General features: G+C 45.3%; 1 protein-coding gene across 2 annotated transcripts in view; it reads right to left on the bottom strand.

Annotated features, from left to right (window-relative positions):
• Vps53 (VPS53 subunit of GARP complex) overlaps window positions 1-22,675 on the bottom strand; it is a 130,995-nt gene that overhangs the window by 5,143 nt on the left and 103,177 nt on the right. The window contains exons 18-20 of one of the 2 annotated variants that reach the window (XM_052194566.1): window positions 12,797-12,945; window positions 8,327-8,396; window positions 6,945-7,149 (exon numbers count right to left, since the gene is read on the bottom strand). In XM_052194566.1, the coding sequence (XP_052050526.1) occupies window positions 7,075-7,149; window positions 8,327-8,396; window positions 12,797-12,945 (294 nt within the window). In that variant the 3' untranslated portion in view covers window positions 6,945-7,074. Of the gene's footprint in view, window positions 1-6,944; window positions 7,150-8,326; window positions 8,397-12,796; window positions 12,946-22,675 lie in introns of those variants that run through there. The other variant, XM_052194563.1, reaches the window with a different exon arrangement.

The following is a 22,675-nucleotide window of genomic DNA, read 5'->3' as shown; positions in this document are numbered from 1 at the left end:
TCTGTGTAATTTCACATAGATAAGGATCTAGGATATGAAAAAGAAAACTTTAAGGCTTTTTTTTTTTTTTTTTTTTTGAGATGGGGTTTCTTTATGTAGCCCTGACTGGCTTGGAACTTGCTATAAAGAACTGGCTGGCTTCAAAGTTACTTAGATCTGTCTGACTCTGCCTCCCAAATGGTAGGATTAAAGGCATTCACCACCATGGCTAAAGAGTAAGTTTACTACTTATTTGTGTGTGTGTGTGCCCACAAAGGCTGGAGGAACGTCACATTATCTGGAGCGGGAATTACAGGTGGTTCTGACTGCCTGACCCAGCTGCTGGGACCCAGCCCCAGCCCTCCTGGCAAGTGCTCTGAATTGTGGAGCCACCTCTCAACAGCCTCAAATGGTCAAACTTTTAGAAGAAAATACAGAGATTCTTTTTATTGCTTGTGGCTGGAAAAGAATGTCAAATATGGGAAGATTGAAAAATACATTACTCTAAGTTATATGAGACTCCGAGTAAAACCCGGATAGAAACAGCTGTGAATGAGTGACACACTGGCAAGGGAAGGAGGCACAGGGCAAATACAGACTGGGGTGATCAGGGCAGAGGTGGGGGAAGGGGGGGACTCTAGTGCAGAGTATTTGCTAGCACGCACATGGCCCTGGTTCCAACACCAGCACCGCACACACGAAGAGTGCTGGCTGAGAAACGCAAGGGGACAGAGCGAACTAGCTTGAGCCTTTGGAGGGGAAGGCAGGAGTACTTTCTCACTTGCAGATCCACTTAGCCCATCAGTGTGGTGCTGTGCATTGCTGTTGTGCTGTGCTCAACCCTTGGCGGGCAGCAGCAGGCAGACCGTGACAAGTATGAGGCCAGCCTGGGCTATGTACAACTTCTAGCACAGCACCAGGCTACAGAGAGAGAGACTGTTCCAAAGAGACATGCAGCTGTGGTACACGTCTATTACTTACATCACGGGGAGAAATTTGTAGTTGTCATATTCTTAACTCTTTGGTTGCTATGACCAAGTATCTAAACTTAAAGGATGGAAGATTCTTTCTGAAGCACAGTCTCAGAGTAGTCAGTCGGGTTACACAGCCTCATGTGTTTCAACAGAACATAACGGTGGCAGGAGTGTGCAGTGGGAGTTTGTTTACCTCATTTCAGAGAAGTAGAGAGAGGACATGATATAGTCTTCATGACAAGATATAGTCCTCAGCGACACGCCCCCAGTGATGTACTTCCACCAACTACCCTGTACCTCCTAAGCTTTCTAGAACCTTTCAAAACAGTGTGACCAGCCAGGAACTAATAGGCATTTAACACACAAGCCAAAGGCGCATTCAACTCATAACACTCATCTAAAAAGAACTTCCCAGGAACCGCTCTTTGGACAAGCAAGGACTGGAAACAGCTCAGTGTCCATAAAACAAGAATGAGTAAACGAACGTTGGCATATTTATGTGAAGAGCAATGATTCTGAGGCTAACATGAGTGAACACAAGTGACATAGAGCAACACAAATAAATCTCAAAAAATGTTAAGTTAGAGGAAAGGCAAGAGAGGAAATGACATGCATAGTACAATTTATATAAAGCTTAGAAATAAGCAAAACAACCCATGTATCATTTGGGAATATATACATGTATGGAACACCCAAACACATATGGCAACCTAGAAACCTAAATCAGAACAGTGTTCACTTCTGGGCGTAGGTGGGGGTAGGTGGTGAGGGAAGGCTGGGGCTCCACTGGGGACTTCAACAAGAACCCTAACAACCTACTTGAAATTTGCAGAGATGCAGAGTAGAAACACAGTACATATTTCACTGACTGGTCGCTACCAGTGATTTGATTTATTTTCTAGACATTGTTAACAAGAAATATTCTTTCTTTCTTTTTTCTTTAAGTGTGTCTTTTGAGGCCTGGCAAAGATTCAACTTTGTAACAAATTGTAAGAGCCTTGTCTGTCAAAATCAAATCCGTGACCCATTGGGAGAAAAATCTATTTCAAACATCTGGGGATGCTTGCTACCTTTTCTACTTCCCAGAGATATAGTATATGCATAAATAATTGTATAGACTTAAGTGAGAGGAAGATTTTGAATGAGCCAGACATAATTCTCTAGTGTATTTCATATCTTAAGGAGGCATGGCACGCTTGCCCCTGGCCAGTCACAAGAAAATCCCATCTAGCTGGAAAGATGGGAACCTCACTCTTGCCACTGCATGAAGCAGCAGCGTGATCCCGAGAGATGGGTGTTGTGGGAAGATGAAGCTCCCATTGATTACCACTATCTCATTGTTCAAAACTGATCTCAGGGCATCAATCTGGCTTCAAGCTCTCCATCTCCCCGCCTCAGCCCGGAGTGAGTGGTCACCACGCCTGACTAAGGGTCCCTTAGTGTTGTGCAGTTTCTTCTCTAGAATGATTGTACAGTTTTTGATAAAATTTGCTTCAAGGCAGTCAGTGCTTTCTGATGCTACTGGAAATAGGTTTTGTTTTCCTGAGATGGGATCCTGTCTGCTACCTAGGCTACCACTGAATTATGACCATCTTGTCTGAGGGTCCCGACTAGCTGGAATTATAGATACATGCCACCACACTCAAATAGAAATGGTTTCATTTAAACTTTCCATTTCCAAGGGCAAGAGAAATGACTCAGCATTAGCACTTGTTGATTTTATAGAGGACCTGGGTTCAATTCCCAGCACCTACATGGTAGCTCACAATCATCTGTAACTCCAGTTCCAGGAGATCCAACATCCCTTCTAGCCTCTATGGCATGCATTTGGTACACAAACATGTAGGTGAGCCACCTATACATATAAAATAAAACAAATATAAAAATGAAATTTTCATGACTGTTGATTATAAGCAGGAATCTATTTATTTGATCATGCTGGGCACTGAACTGTGAGCCCAGCAAGTGCTCGAATGCTCTCCCACTGAGCCCCAGATGCAAGAAACACATTTCTAATGTGGACTTCAGTTTCAGCAGCCTTTCTAAATTTATATAAGGTTTTGTTTTATTGAGACAGGGTCTCTCTAAGTAGTCTTGCTTACCTGAAACTTCCTACGTAAACAACAGAATGTAAACATACTATATAAACACAGGCCAGCCTCAAACTCAAGGGATTCACCTGCCTCTACCTCCTGAGAGCTGGGGTTAAAGGTGTATATGCTTGTGAGCTGCCACGTGGGTGCTGTGAACTGAATTCCAGTCCTCTATGAGAGCAGAATGCACTCTTAACTAAAGATCCATTTAAATATATGTTTTTTAGAGTTGTGGGTTTGATTTTTAAACATTTACTGTCCTCGTGAGGGCTTTAAGGGCACCCAGGTAATAAGGGGTAGAAATAGTGATCTCAGATACCTTATTTGTGAGGTGGGAGATTTCTGTGTCTGGTCATTGTGTCTGGCGTTTGCTGTTATCCTCGCCCTTAACTGGCTCGTGGCCAGTGCAGCTCAGGATTCTCACTTCTATGATGTAAGCCCTCCCTAGGGTGTAGCAGGGATTGCCTCTTAGAGAGTGTGGGAGTGTGGCAAGAAGGGAGGGCCTCGATGACTGACTGATAGGGAAGGGTGGCATTCTCCATAGGAAAGATGGCTTCATAGGAAGCACAGTGGGCCAGAGCTTGCCAAGGAGGTAGACATGAGGGCATAGCAGGGGAGGAGCAGCTCTTCAGACAGATGGTTTGCTGTGCAGAAGGGCAAACGCCAGGTACGTGGGCAGGAAGAACAAGAGAAGAGAGAGGACACTCCGCCTTCCGAATGTGATTCCACAATTGGAAACCCGGTGCAGGAGCCTGGGGTGCAGCTCAGTGAGGTGCCTGCCTCACTGTGAGTCTCTGGGTCCAATCCTCAGCACCACAAAGCAGGAGGGATCTCGAAGGAAACTTGTTTAATTTTGGGAAATATGGAATTTTCTATCAAGTCCCAGAATAAAATCTTCCTTTGTTCACAAGTGGTACATGTGAGAGTGGGGTACTCCCATTCTTTTAAATCCTGTACAGGAGGTTTGTGAATTTATTTGAAGGCATTCATTTGTAACTATGGGTTACAAAGTAAGGCACTGTATCAAAACCAAAACCAAATAAATAAAAATAATGCAGGGAAGAAAAAGTAACTTGACAAACATGAGGTTTTAGAGCAGTGTAGAAGGTCTAGAAGGCCCTTTGGAGAGTGCCTGCTGCAGTGCTTTTACTGAAGTAGGGCAGTGAGCACGGGGCAGACAGGCGCGATGTGGGAACCAGGAGCCATCTCAGCAGAGCTGGGCTGGGTGTGCATCTTTCCAATACCACACTGAGCTGTTTTCTCTGGGGTAAGTTTAGGCAAATGCATTTTATTTCTGCTGTGTTAAGTCATAGATGACCTCCGTTGTAAGACTAATTAATGACCCTGCAAATCCCACAAGGTCCTCTGGAAATCACAAGCCAGCAAGGAGCATTACAATACAGGAACAGTTCAGTTCCACATGCTCTTGTAACTGCTCAAGAGCACTCTGGGGTCTGAAGATAAATAACTCACTGTATGTACTAATCAAGGCGAGAATAGGGAGCAGCAAGGGCTCATTTTTTATTTCTCACATCTGTATTCAAGCCTAACCTCAACCTAGCAGATATCTAGCACCTTTTGGAAGAAGAGGCACAGCTGTAGCTTTGAATTCTACAGCGTTAGTTAAAGTTTGGGTCAGGGTCATGACGCAAGGCAGAGTGTGTCAGAATGTGTTTCTAGCATCTCTATTACTTTTCTTTCAAAAATTGATTTTATTACATTGCGTGTGTGTGTGTGTGTGTGTGTGTGTGTGTGTGTGTGAGAGAGAGAGAGAGAGAGAGAGAGAGAGAGAGAGAGAGAGAGAGAGAGAAGGTATGAGTGAAACAGTCTACCCGCTCAAGTCTTCTATAAGAGCAACAACTGCTCCTACCTGCTGGTCCATCTCTCTAGCCCCTTTTATTAATTTCTTGGTTCTTTGTACCCTACTGCCTAAGTGAACAGACCTCTAGCTACATCATGGCATGGTTTTCAGAGTTCAGATGGCAGGGCTAACCTTACACAGATAACCTGAATTACATGTGGGAACCACTGAAGGGCCACACTGCCCTGATTCCTCTTCGAAGCCTCCACAGGTGGGTGTGTGGATAGCTACTTCTTACTGCTCATTGTCTTGGCATGGGTATGAGAAATGAGACTTAGTTCTAGAAGATGGGCTTCTCACTGACATCTAAAAGCAGACGTAAACACTGGCTAAATGCCCTGCTCCTGAGGCAGCATGCCAGATCTGACCTGACTCTGCTCATAGTCTGTTCTGTGCTGTTATCTGAGATAGGGTCATGTCACATGGCCCACACTGGCCTAGGATGCACAGCCCTCCTGTGTGTGCGCCCTGCATGTGCTGCGTGGCACGTAGGCCCTACTTTCCTCCAGCTGGTACTGTTTTATAAAAGAAAATTTCAGAAAACAGTCATGATGTAGGACTCATGGGGCAACATCAAAACTCCCATGGCTGTTAAGACACTGCCCCAGTCTCAAGAGGCCTGAGCAAGGCTACAAAAACACAGAACTGTTCCCATGAGTCAGCTTTGGATTCCAGGGGCTTGGTCAAGTCTGTAGACAGAAATGTAACTGAGAACTCTACGGCTGCTCCCAGACACAGATCTTAATCACCCCACATCCTCTCAGATGGCACACTGTAATGAGGCGAACAGAGTGAGTGCTGGTAAACATTCACTAATGGAACTGGAGCTGCGGATGAGGGCATCACACTACCACTGCCAATGGAGACAATGAGCGCTGTGGTCCAGGCACGCCAGGGTCAGGATTGTAGAACACCGACGGCTGCAGTCAAGCCCAGCTGGTGTCTGAGATTGTCGTACAATCTCCCAGGGAGTTTTCCAAGACAACATTTTTGACTCAGGCTGGAGCTGGTCAGGCAGACAGCCGAGGGGCAAGCTCTGACTAGAAGTCTTCAAGCAGGCTGCATGTGGATAGGTACCACGGCAGACGAGCAATGAAACAGAAACAGGGTCATGACCAGGTCTTTGGAAGTTTATAATGAGCAGGGCTGGTGTTTAATGAGGGCTGGCTATGTGACAGCCATGCGCCTTACTTAAGGGCACTGGTTTTAATTTTTACTAATTTTGTTCTATTTTATTCGGAGATAAGATCTAGCTGTATAGCCTAGGTTAGCCTCAAACTTACAATCCCCCAGCTTCCCCAAGGGCTGGGAATACTGATGCCACCATACGTGGCTCTGTTTTGTTTAACCCTTATAGCTACTTCATGAGGTGGTACTAATCACTCCAATTCCAGAGACAGGAAATGAAGGTCCTGTAAAGTACTTATGCACAAACAGATGCAAGGCTGCAGGTGCAGGGTCCAGCCTCTGCTCACGTCACTCCAGAGCTCAGAGCCTGAGTGCTCACAGTGTCCTGCATTTGCCAACAGAGGGGACGAAATCATACCGCACTGCAATTCAAGAGACTCTGCTATCCACAGGTGTGGCTATCTGCCTTTGACACTTCATGAGTATCCAGGACATGCTTAGCTAGCAACCTTCCTGACCCGGGATGAGGGCTGGAGGCAGGGGGCTGTCAACACAGTCATGGGGCCACAAGGACAGGGCACGGAGCTGGGAAAGAGTTGAGTCTCTACCTCACTGCTTTGTTTGGCACCGGGCATGATCTATGGAAATGAATAACACAATATTCTTACACAAAGCCTAAGTGTTTACAGATAGAGTTGAATATGAGTTGTTCTTGATTTGCCTGTGAATCTTTTAAGGGATTTTAAGGGATATTTTCAGAGATTGGAACAATAAATGTATCTTGTGCCTGTGTGTGTGTGTGCACCACCACATCACAAGGTGAACACCGGGTATCGTCCCGACTGTTCTCCACCTTTGTTCTTGAGACCGGGTCTTGCTGACTGAGCAAACCCTCTCGTCTCCGCCTCCCATTGTTGGTACACACTACCACTCTTGTTTGTTTTAAATGTGCTTTTATTTATGTGTATGTTTGTGTGTCTGTTTGTCTTTTTGCATCCATGTGTGTGCAGTGCTTGCGAAGGGCAGAAGAGGGAGGGCATCAGATGCCCTGGAACTGGAGGTACAGGTGCCGTGAACTGTCCAGAGTGGGTTTTGGAACCGGAGTCCAGGTTTTCTGCAAAAGTATAAAGTGATCTTAAATGCTAAGCCAACTCTCTAGTCCTGTATTCATGAATTTTGATGTAAGTGCTTTTTATTGGGATCAAACTCAGACCCACACCCTTGCATGGTGTGCTAATTAGTTTTTTGTCAACTTGTCACAAACTAGACTCGCCCAAGTTGAGGGAACCTCAACTGAGGAATTGCCTCCATCAGACTGGCCTATGGGCATGTCTGTGGGGAACTTTCTTGATTAATGATTGTTGAGAGAGTATCTCAGCAGCCTAAGGCCTTTGTGGGTGGTGCCATCCTTAGCCTGATGGTCCTGGGTTCCATAAGAAAGAGATCAAATTGCGCAAGCCCTGGAGAGCAAGCCAGTAAGTAGCTGCCTCCAGGGCCTCTGTTTCAGTTCTTATCTCAGCTCCCCTTAATGACGAACTGTGACCAGAAACCATTTCTTCTTCAAGTTGCTTTTGGTCAGTGTTTATCACAGAGCAATCTCCCTAATTCCTGTTTTTATTTTTAAAATCACTCTAAGCATTCCCTGAACTCAAACTGCCAGATAGTATGAAAAGGTGGGAGACAAACACAGTGACTTTGTTGCAGTTGATAAACTCAGTTCATCAGTGTTCAGGTGACATTAATCAAGTCAGAGTCTCACTATACATCGGCCTTGGATTCAACATCACTCTGTCTTAGCCTCCTATGTGCTGGGATCCAGGCACGTGCCATCATGCTTCAGCAGAGACTTGGGATGGGAGAAAGGAGCCCGTCAAGGAGCTTCCTGGGGAGGTGAGCTCAGGCTCACCCTGCTTGATTTCTTTCTTATGTGGGTTCTGCCCAGCGACACCCAGGGCCTCCACTGTACTGAGAACACTGCCTTTTGTCCCTCCAGCAGCAGCCCTCAGAGAAACCCAAAGCAGTCGCTCCTCATGCCCCTAAGACAGTTTCTCCAACCTTGTTCTGTACACTTGATGAAGATGTGCTTATTTAATGGGTCTGAGACCCATCAGGGCTACAATATTCGAACCTATCTCAAAAGACAAAACAAAGAAGCAAAGGGAGCCATCAAGTGACCATAGCTCCTACACCAGGGAAACCAGTCTCAGCCTCTTCAGACTATCTACCTGAGAATGTGTGCTGGACCTATGACAAGGCTGGAGGCAAGGGTCCCAATGCAAAGCTTGCCTTACCTGCTCTGCTCCCACCATGCTGATTGGCTTACACTTGAAGAGGTGGGTGATGAATTTGGGAATGAATGAACTGTGGATAAAAAGTGACAAGTTAGGCTTATTCTCTTTCTAGTAAAGCATGCAGAAACTCGTTAAGACTCTACTTCCTCTCCTGAGATAGCCGAGAACTGAGGTGGACACTCATATCCCCACACCACCATCCACCACCTTCTCTTTCCTTCTAGTTTTCTTTCTTTCTTTCTTTCTTTCTTTCTTTCTTTCTTTCTTTCTTTCTTTCTTTCTTTCTTTCTTTCTTTCTTTCTTCCTTCCTTCCTTCCTTCCTTCCTTCCTTCCTTCCTTTCTTGTTTTTTGTTTTTGTTTTTCAAGACAGGGTTTCTCTGTGTAGCCTTGGCTGTCCTGGAACTCACTCTGTAGACCAGGCTGGCCTCAAACTCAGAAATCCACCTACCTCTGCCTCCCATGTGCTGGGATTACAGGCGTGCGCCACTACTGCCCGGCCTCCTTCTAGTTTTAGCTCCAGATTTGTTCAGGGAAGAATAGGCTTGGTGTTCTGGAGACAAGCTCATTCCTTAAATCTTAAGCTACAGGGGTGAATAATTATTTTTGTTTGTGGTGCTGGGAATGGAACCCAGATCCTGGCATATGGCAGGCAAGTACTCTACCATGGAGCCACACTCCAGACCTACTGAGGACAATTCTACTTAGCTTTAGTCGGTTCCACTGGTGACTGTTTTAGGTCCCTTGAGAGGGGATTACTCTACGCCAGTTGTACTGGCTGGTTTTGTGTGTCAACTTGACACTGGCTGGAGTTATCACAGAGAAAGTGCCTCCATGAGATCCAGCTGTGGGGCATTTTCTCAATTAATGATCAAGTGGGGAGGGCCCCTTGTGGGTGGTACCACCTTTGGGCTGGTATTCTTGGGTTCTATAAGAGAGCAGGCTGAGCATGGGTCCTATAAGCAAGCCGAGCAAGCCAGGGGAAGCAAGCCAGTAAGGAACATCCCTCTACGGCTTCTGCATCAGCTCCTGCTTCCTGGCTGCTTGAGTTCCAGTCCTGACTTCCTTTAGTGATGAACAGCAATGCAGAACTGTAAGCTGAATAAACCCTTTCCTCCCCAACTTGCTTTGTGGTCATGATGTTTGTGCAGGAATAGAAACCCTGACTAAGACACCAGTCTAATCACCTGGAGGGAAGTACTTCACGACAAGGTTGTTGTAAGAAGCCCACTTGTTGCCTAAGGCACTGAGTCTAAGGAACTGAGGTATATAGCATATACCTATGTTTGTCTTACTCCTACCATCCGAGGGTGTGGCCAGTCTTAAAGACAGCAGACTATACCAGGTCGCAACGAATCCTCTGAAACCCTAAAGCAATTGAATTCTCTGTCTTTCTTTTTATTTTAGTGTGTATGTTTATGTGTGCATGTAAACGTGTGTGTGTGTGTGTGTGTGTGTGTGTGTGTGTGTGTGTGCCCTGGAGGCTGGAAGGAGTGCTGAGACTCTTGGAGCTGCAGTTGGAGGCTATGTGAGCTGTTCCAGTGGGAACTGAGAACTGATCTGGCGACCTCTGAAGGAGCAGCCAGTGCTCTTAACCACTAAGCTATCTCTCCCCTAAACCAACCACTCTAGTGTCTGTCCTAACTTCCTCTAGGCTTGAGGTTATATGAAAAATGTAAAATCCATCTTGTGCCAGGTGTGGTGGCACACACCTTTAATCCTAGCACTCTGGAGAGACAGGCAGATCTCTTGTGAGTTCAAGCCTGGTCTATATAATGAGTTCTAGGACATCTAGAGCAACACAGTGCAATGATGTCTCAAAAGATAAAACAAAATAAAACAACAACAAAAAAAAAACAATACAATAAAAATACTCTTTGCCATTCAAGTCCATTTGAGTACCAGTAGCTGAAAATACCCCAATAGTGGCAAGAGTTAACTACATGGGCAGTTAGGGTATCTTAAAGTAAAACCAAGAAATAATCGCTAAGGTGGTAATTCTCTTACCAAGAAATAAAAAAAAACAAAAAAACAAAAAAAACCCACATGATTTTCTAAAAATCTACTGAGCACTAAGGGACAACCTGGATCACGTAGGCTGATAATGCTATTGAAGGTGAGGGAGAGGGAAAACCCAGCAAGTTGGGAAAGGTTTTCGAAAAAGCTTCAAGGCCTGAGTCAAGAAGACTGCATTGTGCTGATGTAGTTCAAAAGCCGTGCAACACAGACGTGTACATAACTGGCAAGATCCAGAGTGAGCTGACCAGCAGGGCCGGGGGCCCAGGCCCACACAGCAGGCATGAAAAGGGGCAGGGTTTCCACAGCAGCTGCTGCTACCTGTCTCTTTCCTCTTGCACGCTGGGTCCATGCTGTGTCTTCCTCCTTCAATCTCACCACATCTTCCTGTCACTATAATCACTGAGTGCTAGAGACTCCCAGGAGAATTTCATAGAGGCTTACCAGCTTAGTGGGCGAGAGAAAACAGTTATGATCCAAACTACTTTCAACCAGAAGTGACCGTGCTAAGTCGTTAGGAAAGGGTGCTATTGGAGCCAATATAGCCACAGATGGACTGGCAATTGTGGAGCAGGAAAGGAGGCAACGAGAAAAGGACCTGAAGTCCAGTGGTCAGATCCAGGTGTGGGCCTGCTGATCTAGAGGAGGTATGAACAAGAGGCTGTCTGGAAGGGGTTTTTAGAACTTAACCTGAGCCAAATGAGTAATGGGAAGCTGAATTTGGGACTCATCACGTGTGCCTGTACAGCTTGTAACAGAAGCCACTTCACACTAGAGTGGCTGTGGCTGGCCCTTGAACTTGCCCTGACTAGTCCATAGTGGGTGGGCTGGGGAAACATGGAGATAATCCAGACAAATATCTTTGGTGAAGAAATCACAGCAAAGTGATGTGTCACTGCCAAGGGCCACCAGGATGGAAGTGGTGGCTACTGCTCTGGGCTGAGATTTTATAAAGATGGGAAGGTACCAAGAGTTAAAGCACAAAACTTTCTAGGTCCTTGGTTAAACTTTTCCAGATGTGGGTGATGGGCACCCTATTCCCAGATCACTTAGAGTGAGCTTAATACTAAAATTAAAAGGTGCTGAGAGAATGTGAAGTTGACACTTGGATGGGCTGAGCAACAGATTCCATATTCACTTTAACCTTAGCTCAATCGGACCCCAGGGTGCCTACAATGGAGATTTTGAGTCACAGTAAATTTTTACAGAGACACTTGTAGCAGTGGTTTCAGGGAATGTCACGTGTGATTTATCAGCAATGCTTTTAGTGCACATTAATGAGCATCCAGAGAGAGACGGAACAGAATGTCAGCTCCTGGTCCATCTGTGGCCTGCAAACATAAACGCTCCCAGGGGAGTCAGCCCAAGCCTTCCTGATGAGGTTGAAACTAAAGTTAACTTTACAGCTACTCTGTCATTGCTGTTCCTTGGGGGTTTATTTATGTCAGATGGGGAAAATCTAATTGAATACAAACTGGGAGAGATCTGGAGAAGAGAGAAACTCAGAATCCTGAGTCATCAGTTGGGACCTGGACGAAAACAATCCAAATACGGTAGCTTGGACAGCACTGACCTTCCTGGAGCAACTTGCCAAACCGTGCATCTGATAATTGGTCAGAGGAGACACTGGCCCTCATCACTGCCTGGCCTCTTGGGAAACAGTGCTGGAGCCAGATGCTGACTGGCAAAGAACCAAACTACTTTCTTGCTTCAAAATTCAAGGCTGAAATAGCCACACACGAGGACATGACAGGAAGGCAGGCAACTCAGTGCTTGCTCCTGGTTCCAATTTCTAGTACTTTCCCTGGACATAAGGACATTCAGAAGTATATGATTTCTAGCCACTCTAAGTTCTCTGGTGGAGGGGAGGAAGTAAAGGCTCAGGGGTACAAGTGACGGGCCCAACCCTTGAGAAGCTTATAATCTAGTCAGAGACAAAATGCACAGATGAACTTACTGAAAAATAAAAGCCTGGGCAAGGAGTGGCTTCGCAGACAAGATTCAGAAGAACAAGATGGCCCAAATCATTTCTGTAGGCTCTGCCTCGGCTCATGACCACTGCTATAAGCATGCACGCCACCTGAGTGGTCCATTTGCTTTTACCATTATAGCCCTTTGGGGTACAGAAGAATATTAGTTTTCCTGGAGGTCCCAGAAATGAGCCCCACCAGAAGATGGGACACCTGGCTTTGTGAGCCTGCTGGGAGGCTAAGCACAGCAGTAAAATAACTTTATTGAGTATGACACCAGGACCATTGACAATCTCCAGGGTAATCAGAGAGATACCCTTGGAGAGTGATCTTGGGGTCAACCACAGGTTTGTACCCTATTAGTATGGTTCCTGAGGGATATGGTCATGAACGAATAGGTACACGGGCATCTCTGTGCTGTTGCTTGGTTCTCCTGGGAGACTGAAACAGAAAGTGCATCAAGAAAGCAGAACAGCTCAGGACTTACTTTGCAAATTTAATGCAGAACTGTGTGAAGTATTTCCGCGTGGAAGCCAGATTGTCACGGATGATGGGGACGTTCTGCTTAATGTGAAGAATAACAGAAGTGACATAAGGGCTTTGGTCACCAACATGCTCCACGTTCTGCCACGGCATCTGAAACAGACAGGACAGAGCCAAGCTTGAGAGGCCCTGCAGGGGAGCAGTGCTACCTATTAATGGGAAAGGGGGACTGGGGGATGGAATAAGTCACTACTTGGTATCACAGGGACTGGCATCGGCTGACACAGAGGCTGCTTTTGAATAAGGACAAGCAAGCTGCCTCACCAGTGGCATGGAGTGCAGGCTCCACTCCTCCTCCATTGTTCCCGTTAATGTTTCAGGCGGCCTTCCCACCTAAGCAGATATCATGTGAAGGGTGCTCACCACATCACTAAGCAGAGGAATGAGAATGTCTAAGCCCATAGACTCCTTTTCATAGGGGTCACATGTCAGACATCCTACATAACAGATATTTACATTATGATTCATAACAATACAACAATTATAGCTATGAAGTAGCAAAAAAATATAATTTTATGGTTGGGAGTCCCCACAACAAGAGGAACTGTATTAAAGTGTTACAGCATTAGGAAGGTTGAGAGTCACTGCCACAGAGGAACAGCACCAACAGGAACTGAAGAACAGGGATAGATATTTACTTGCAGACAGCTTGGGAGATTGGGGAGGCTTAGGGGCTGGACAAAATGTGGTGAACCCCAAAACAAACTAGAAGAGAATTCACTTACAGACTCCCTTTTCAAGTAAACTAGGAAGAGTTTGGGATTTTATTATTGTTACTTAATGGTTTCTTGAGACAGGATCTTGCTTTGTATTCCAGGCTGACTTGGAACTACTATATAGCCCAGGTTAGCCTTAAACTTACAGCAATTTTCCTGTCTCAGACCCCTAAGTCTAGGATGAGAGGGATGAGCCACCACACCTAGCTACAAAACAAATTTCCTCCACACTCCCCACAAAAGTACACTGTGTATTTTCTTATCAGGGCTGATGTGATCTTTAGCTGGTTAAGAACAAAGATAAGGCTGAGGGTGGTGGTATGCACCTTTAATCTTGGGAGGCAGAAGCAGGGGAGTCTATGAATTGGAGACAAGCCTGGTCTATATAGCTAATTCTTATAGGAACTACTTGGGCAACACACACACACACACACACACACACACACAAACACCATCTCAAACAAAACAAAATAATAACCAAAACAAAACAAAACCCCCAAAATAAACAAAATGGAGATCAAACTTGTACACCCATGGAAGAATCAGGGAAATGCCCTGGAAGGCAGGAAGAATTTACAGTGTAATGATTGTCTTTTGTGGGTACACAGGACGGCTGGGGGCTCCCAGTTTTGTGTCACCTGGCAGGTACTCTGCCTTGATGTCTTTGGGGAGCCCCGATGAGCTAGCCTTTAAAGACAAACAAGGTTGCCTATTCAAACTCTTAAGCCAAACACAGCCCTGAGACTCCATTCAGACTGGAGGTCAGCAGCCCTAAAGCCTGTCTGTCTCTGGCAAGAAAACACTTCTCTGTTCTCTGCAAGAGCAAGTTCTCTTCATCTCTGAGCCAGCTCTCTAGTCCCCACCTTCATTTCACAGACGCATGAAAAGCCTCTCACAAAGCTTCAGATCAGGTTTTGAAGCTGGGTGTGGTGGTGCATGCCTGTGATCTCCAGCATTTGTGGTTTGTAGGCTGAAGGAGGTTTGTAAGCTTGAGGCCAGCCGGGACCATATATATAACATTCTGTCTCTAATAAAACAAACAAAACCCACGTAAACCAACACAGGCTCCAGAGAGAAAAATGGGAATTCTGGGTCAGCAAAATGCCTCAGCAAGTAAAGGTACTTGCTGCCAATGCTGCTGTCCTGAGTTTGATACCTGGGACCCACATGGTGAAGAGAAAAATACTGACTATTGTAAGATGTCCTTTGACGACCACATATGGCACACTGTGCACATATACATACAAAATAAATACATTAAAAAATCTCTAAAAAAGGCTATTTTATTTGAAAAGAAATTTATTTAAAAGGAAATTAAATTTATGGGTGTGCTCACTGATTGATCAGGACAGAGCCACACTGTGCTGTCCAGGCTGATCTCATGACTTCTGAGCTTGAAAGGTCTTCCCACCTCAGCCTCTCCAGTAGCTGCAACTACAAGCTTATTTGGCAGCAAAAGAAAAAAATTATCTGGGGAAAAAACAGAAACAATGGAGAAACAGTTAAGCTCCAACAGGAGCTGCCCGGACAGTGAGTGCTCGGGCTGGGTGTGATGCTTCCCTCATTACCTGTTACCTTACTTGAGAAGCATTTCTTCCACCTCATTTTAAAGATCTGATCCTTCCAAACAATGATTCCCAGTGAACTCACAGGGTGAGGCCCAAACTGACAGGAGTTAGATCCACCCTCCACCTTCCTTTCCCCAGCTCTACAGCAGGGCTTGGAACACTGTGATCTGGGCAAGGGCAAAAAACAGGGAACTGGGCAGAGGTTCGTATCCCACTGCCAATCAACAAATAAATGACTAGTGCCTTCCAAGTTGGCAGCACTGGATAGTTCATGATCTCAATGCAATTTATAAACAATTATTTAAACATGACAGCTCCTCACTCACAGAAGGTGGGCATGAAGGGAAGCTTGGCCTGCTCTGTCACCGGTTATAAAACAACTCTGACGCAAGGCCAGTTGCGGCTGTGTTGCTTTAAGTTCTTGCTAGTTACTGGAATGGACATCCCCCTGCTTTAAGTTTTAGCCAGGTACGGCCAACCTGAAAGAAGCACTAGCAAGCACTCACGAGATAAACTTTACAGGCAGCTTAGTGAAGGAAATAATTTAAAGTACAGGCACACAATGAAACTGATTCTCTCTCTCTTCTCTCTTCTCTCTCTCTCTCTCTCTCTCTCTCTCTCTCTCTCTCTCTCTCTCTGTGTATGCATGTGCACATGTGTGTAAATGTGTGAGCGAAGGCCAGAGGTCAACTCTAGGTACTCGGGAATCTACTTTGTTTGAGATAGGGCCTCTCATTAGTTAAGGTAGCTGGCCACCAAGTTCCAAGGATCTGCCAGTCTCTATCTCCCCAGTGCCACACCCCTGGCCTTTTACTTGGGAGCTTGGGATCAGGCGCATGACAATCACCTTGCTGACTGACTTATCTCCCTAGTCCCAGATTTTACTTTTCAGTGTTGAGAATGTAGCCCATGGCCTCTGTGCTCTACCTTTGAACTCCAACCCCTGCCTTTGTTTCCTTGGCTCATGCTTTTGGGGGTTTTTAGACAGGGTCTTGCTCTGTAGCCTTGCCTGGCTTACTACTCACTATATAGCTCAGGCTGGCTTTGAACTTATAAATTCGTCTGCATTAGTCTCCCAAGTGCTAGGATTACTAGCATGTACCACCATAACCAGCCATCAGTCCATTTCTATTACTTAAAACAAATGTACCAAATACAGTTAGTTAGCAGTGCTTGTGTCTAGACACTACTCCAGTTGGCTAATGTCCTTGGCTACCCTAGATGATTACAGGATTAGGTTGTTATGAATTTATTTTTAGAGACAAGGTCTTACCATGTAGCCTGCCTTCCAAGTACTAGGATTAAAGGCCTGAACTACCTACCTACCACACCTGGCCTTAGGTTGTAACCTAAACTGTCAAAAAGCTGGATAGGGTAATACATGGGGGAGGATTGCCTTAAACTCAAGGGCACTACCCTGGCTTACACATCAAGACGCTATCCCTGAAAACAAAACAAAAAACAACCAAGGCAGCAGCACAAGTGTGCACATGTGTGTTTGTGTAGCCTCCCAGGTATGTATATGTGTCCTCCGTGTGCATGTGTGTAAAAATGGCTTCCTATGTTTGTGTATCTGTGTGCTCCCACGGGTGATGCTTTGCCTGGTGTCATTTCACTTACTAGCTGTGTATGATGCCATTTAGTTCTGACAGTCTTATAGAACAGGAAACTCAAGTGACACAGTAGAGACAGGCAGGGCTATCTAAAGCCAAACACTACATTGGCATGCTTTTTGGATAACTGTAAGAAAGAGAAAAGATGGATTAAGGAAAGCATTCACGCTTCCCTGAGCCAGTTTAAGGTAAGCTGCTGTCCCTGGAGCGGCAGGTGGGTGTACACAGCTGCCAGACAAATCTCTCAGCACAGGGCACAAACAGCGTTGGTACTAGAATGGGCACAGAAAAAAACAGACTCTGGCACTTCCAGATACATTCCGGCATTCAGCATTTAAAAATTACCCCTTTATACCTAGAGTTTTCCTTTTGTTTGGGGGTGGGATGGACTGGGATTCAATGCCATCTGGTACTATATAAATAACAAGAAATAATTCAGCTGGGCGGTGGTGGCACACACCTGTAATCCCAGCACTCTGGGAGGCAGAGGCAGGCAGATTTCTGAGTTCGAGGCCAGCCTGGTCTACAGAGTGAGTTCCAGGACAGCCAGGGCTATACAGAGAAACCCTGTCTCAAAAAAAAAAAAAAAAAAAAAAGAAAGAAAGAAAGAAAGAAAGAAAGAAAGAAAGAAAGAAAAGAAAAGAAAAAGAAAAAGAAAAAGAAGAAAAAAAAGAAAAAGAAAAAAGAAATAATTCATAAAAACTTGTACATCAGATGCAGTATTGACAGAAAGGGCAGGTACGAAAATAAAGTAAACAATGGCCAAAGTACCCGGAACTTGTGTTTAATCAGAGGTGACACTGTGGAGCCCAGTCTATCTGTGGAATTCTGCTTTCCATGGCAGGCGAGGAGATCCTCACATTCCCAGAGCTCACTGCAGACCTTGCCTTTCCTTGTCTTCAAGGGACTCTGAAAGCAGCCCCTGACTACCTGAAAGCCTGAATTCCCTGGCCTCAAGTTAGTGAGATATAGAGAACGGTCTCAGATATTTGGACTCTGGCAGCTGAGATCTCACACTGTGCTGTGGTCTGAACTTCTGAGCCAGGGGTGCCAAGCCCTGGACTTCATGTGCACACACATGGACAGTTGTGTCCGGGTTACTCACTCATACAAGCCTCTGTATTATTAATATGTACCTTCTGCATGCACAGCACTGGAGCAAGCCTTGGTCAGGAAACACAGAAGACAGACTGTTGTAGATTAGCTACTATGTTCTCAGCACTGTGACCAACGCTGCCACATGAACTCACTGCTTAGGATGGCACTCCTGTGCTTCACAAGTGGGAAGAGGAGCTTCAGGATGGGGTGACCTGTCTAGTGAGGCATAACCAGTCAGCTGGCACGTCTCAGCCTCAGATGCTGGCTTGTCCCATCCCAAAGGCCACCATCTTTCCACTTTACCATGTTACTTCTTAAAAAACTTATCAATGCACCTGAGGGTAGCTGGGGGACTTAGGCACAGTAAAATCAACTTCTGGGCTAGGGGTGTAGACTCGCAGATGACTGGGGAGAGGTGAGGGTGTGCAGGAGGAAGAACTGATGGCTCATGGCACCTGTCCTCAGAGATAACACTCCCTGGGGAAGACAAGATGACCTAGGACAGAAAGTGAAACACAAAAGGCTTTAAGGAAATGTACAACTACACGTACATATATCCCATCAGTGGGGAGGAATTTTTATTTTTGTCTTTTTTTTTTTTCAGGTAAGGGCTCATGTAGCTCAGGCTTAAACTCTCTATGGAGCGGAGGATGATCCTGATCCTGCATCCTCCTGATACTCCTGCTTCTACCTCCCAAGTGCTGGCACACACCTCCAAGTGGTGCCACCATACCAGACTGGGTCGTAGGGTGGCTGTCTAGACCTCTTCATGGGTTTTGGTATGAGTAGTACTAGAATTAGAACTCAGGGTCTCATGCATGCTAGACAACCCACTCAACCACTCAGCTGTATCCCCAGCCCTTCTGCAGGATTGAGACAGGGTCTCACTATGTAGCCCTTGCTGGTTTGGAACTTGCTATGTAGGCCAAATTAGCCTGGAACTCATAGCGATCCACCCACTCCTGTCTCCAAAGTGATGGGATTAAACGTACATGTCACCACCTATATGTTTGTTTACTGTATGCACAAGTGTTTGAGTGTGTCACTGCATATGCATAGAAGTTGGAGGACAACTTGCAGGAATTCTCACTTTCTACTATTTGAGTCCCAGGGTGAAACTTCAGCCCTCAGGTTTGGTAGCAATAACCTTTACCTGCTAGACATCTTGCTATTTATTTATTTAAAAACATTTCAGCATAAAAAGAAAAAAATCTGATTATTGGAATTTCATGTGATTACTGTTTTCTTTTAAATATCTGGGGGCTGGAAAACTTGGCAGTTAAGAACATATACTGTTCTTCATTCCTGAGGACCATACTCAGTTCCCAGCACTCAGGTTGGTCAGTTCACAACTGCCTGAAACCCCAGGTCTAAAGGGATCCCATGCCTCTGGCCTCCATGTGCACCACACTCACATGCTCTCTCTCTCTCTCTCTCTCTCTCTCTCTCTCTCTCAAAGAAAGTGCCAAGTGTGATAGAGCACGCCTTTAATCCCAGTATTTGGGAGGCAGAGGCAGGCAGATTTCTGTGAGTTGGAGGCCAGTCTGGTCTAGATAAAAGTTCTAGGATAGCCAGGGCTACACAGAGAAACCCTGTCTCCAAACAAACAAACAAATCTGTATTTTTCTAATATTAATGGGGGAGATTTGCCTTTATCACAATAAAATAGGAATTTTTTTCATGAAAAGAAGACATCATCTTGATCACATGGGAAAGGTGGTCTTGGGGGCTCTGATGTGTTCCTGGGGGCCCCAGGGTCTACTGTCACCATAAACATGTTAATGAGGAGTGTGGGAGCAGATCTGAGGCCTGCGCTAGCTGCTTTAAAACGTCTTTGGGGGATGATGATGCAGTTTCCTAAAGGAGTACATGTTCACAATCCTGAAACCTAACAAAAATTACATGTCAGAAGAAAATTTATTTCATTTTCCCCTGCATTTTTTCTAAATTACTATTAATGGTAAAAGCTAAGTGTGTTTGATCTTGAATAGAAACTCAAATTCTTTCAGCCTGGTGATCAGTTCTTAACACACACACACACACACACACACACACACACACACACACACACATGACCAACCAACCAACCAACCAACCAGTTAAGAGGGTGCCCTTTTAATGACATGTATTTATATCTCAATCCTTGTTGTAAGATCATAATTGGACATACTGAGTCCTAAGAATCCATGGAATTTATATCTAAAAGACAAAACTGCTAATGTTTCTAACCAAAGTCCCAACGACCCTTTCCCAAGAATTAGAGGATAGCTTAGTTTCGTATTTCTTTTTTTTTTTTTTTTTTTTTTTTTTTTTTTTTTTGGTTTTTTGGATTTGGTTTTTTGGAGACAGGGTTTCTCTATGTAGCCCTGGCTGTCCTGGAACTCACTCTGTAGACCAGGCTGGCCTTGAACTCAGAAATCCACCTGCCTCTGCCTCCCAGAGTGCTGGGATTACAGGCGTGCGCCACCACCGCCCGGCTAATTTCATATTTCTATGAGGAAGAAAGATGCATCATGTCCTAAGTAGGAGCTTGGTGGGTCCTGGTAATAGCACTGCTCTGAACATGTGCTTTGAGTATAATATGAAAACCAAACAGATGAAGAGCAGGCCAGGATAGTTCCTTCATTTTCAGGAGAGAATACAGAGGCAGACTGGAATACTTGGTCTGGCTGCTTGTCTTGTCTTATTGGATAGTTATCACTGTGAAACTGTGGATATGGAGTTAAAAGGTCAATATGAACACCTGGCAAGCTCATAATGAAAGATACAACAGTCCCAGGCACATACTCACTGCTGTTTATACTTAAGTTATTTCCCCCATCATCCATCCATCCATCCATCCATCCATCCATCCATCCATCCATCCATCCATCCATCCATCTTCTATTTATCTATCTTGAGAGTCTCATTAGACAGGCAGGCTGGCCTGGAACTCAATACTTGGCTCAGCCTCTTGTAGTGCTGGGATTACGGGCATGCGCCACCTTATGTTTTCTGCTGCTCTGGTTACTCTGTATTTCTCACCTACCCAGAAACAGGGCTCCTGCTCACACCACCAGAGTGAAAGTGTGTTCCTAATTCTGACCATTCTCAACCTCCTGCATTGAGGAGAACCAGCTATTAAAGCTTGGGGGGAAGAACTAAGGCCTCATTCTCAGCTGGAGAGACCAGGGGACCTGAGACCCATCACCTCCACAGAGATGTACAGCCTACTGTTCCATACAGCTCACTCTGTCCAGTAACATCTTTATTTTCCCATTATTCTTTGCCTAGCTTCTTTGCCTTCATGGTCATTTTGGTGAATGGCTATAAAGCAAGGCCTGCCCCATGTCATGACATCCAAAAAGAGACAAGACATGAACCTCACGGTATTAAAAAATTAAGAGGAGCTGGGTGGTGGTGGCGCACGCCTGTAATCCTAGCACTCTGGGAGGCAGAGGCAGGCGGATTTCTGAGTTCGAGGCCAGCCTGGTCTACAGAGTGAGTTCCAGGACAGCCAGGGCTACACAGAGAAACCCTGTCACGAAAAAACCAAATCCAAAAAAAAAAAAAAAAAAAAATAAGAGGAAGATAAAGACTGGAAAATAATTTGTAATTGAGAGGTAGTATAGGCACTGGGGTATCTTAAGGGAGAAAAACAAGCGCTCTGACTAAGATAAGAAACGGTAACATGGTAAGAGACTCAGAATAACTAAAGCAATGTCAAGATAGAACAAAGATGAAGGACCTACAGCAAATGACTGCAAAGATTGTGACAGTGTGCTTAGAATGCAAACAGGGCAGCACTGGCCCAAGGACGGCCTAGCTGAGTCTAAGAAAACCCATACACCTGTGCTAAGCTGCTTCCTCCTCTCTTCTCCACAAACATTCCCATCCCCTTTCTCTCCCTCCCTCCCCGTCTTTCTCTTCCCCTTCTCATTGGTTTTGTTGTTATTGTTGTTTGTTTGTTTTTTGGGTTTTTTTTTTTCTGAGACAGGGTTTCTCTGTGTAGCCCTGGCTGTCCTGGAACTCACTCTGTAGACCAGGCTGGCCTCAAATTCAGAGATCTGCCTGCCTCTGCCTCTGCCTCCCAAATGCTGGGATTAAAGGCGTGTGCCACCACTGCCCAGCCTCATTGTTTTTAAAAGGATGCACTTAATGTGCGTCAGTGTGCTGCTTGCACGTGTGTGTGTGTGTGTGTGTGTGTGTGTGTGTGTGTGTATGTGTGTATGTATGTGTGTGTGTTAGTGTGTGCCCAGTGTCCAGGAACTAGAGTTACAGGAGGTTGTGAACCCCAGTAGGGTGCTAGAAACTGAACCCAGGTTCTCTGCAAGATCAGTAAGTGCTTTTGACTGCTGGGCCACCATTCCAAGCCCTCTTCTGAATTTGACGAAAGCATTAAGACCATCCACTAAGGGAAAACTGCCTTTTAGCACTCAGGGTGGGAAAGCTGGATATCTACACTCAGACAGATGCAGTGAATCCTCACTTCACATCATAAATAAAATGAACTCTAAGAGAACTATAGACTTACACATAAGAGCTGAACTTATAAAACTCTCTGAAAACTACCAAGGATTTGACTCATCACTAGGTAATCTATTCTTGTTACGACACCAGGAGCACAAGAACAAGAACAAAGCCAATCAGTTAGACTTCAGTGATGTAAGAAGGCAGCATGTAGGAGACGAAAAGTCAGTCTACAGCATGGGCGCGAACAGAGCACAGCTGCTACTGGCTGGAAAAGAACTTTCATCGCTCGGGAGACTGAGGCAACAGCACAGAAAGGTTATGACCAGCCTGAGCAAGACAGTCTAAAAAGCAATAACACACATACACACACACACAC

The sequence above is a fragment of the Apodemus sylvaticus genome, chromosome 10 (assembly GCF_947179515.1).
Source record: "Apodemus sylvaticus chromosome 10, mApoSyl1.1, whole genome shotgun sequence".
Taxonomy (NCBI): Eukaryota; Metazoa; Chordata; class Mammalia; order Rodentia; family Muridae; genus Apodemus; species Apodemus sylvaticus.
This window is presented reverse-complemented; position numbering and strand designations above follow the sequence as displayed.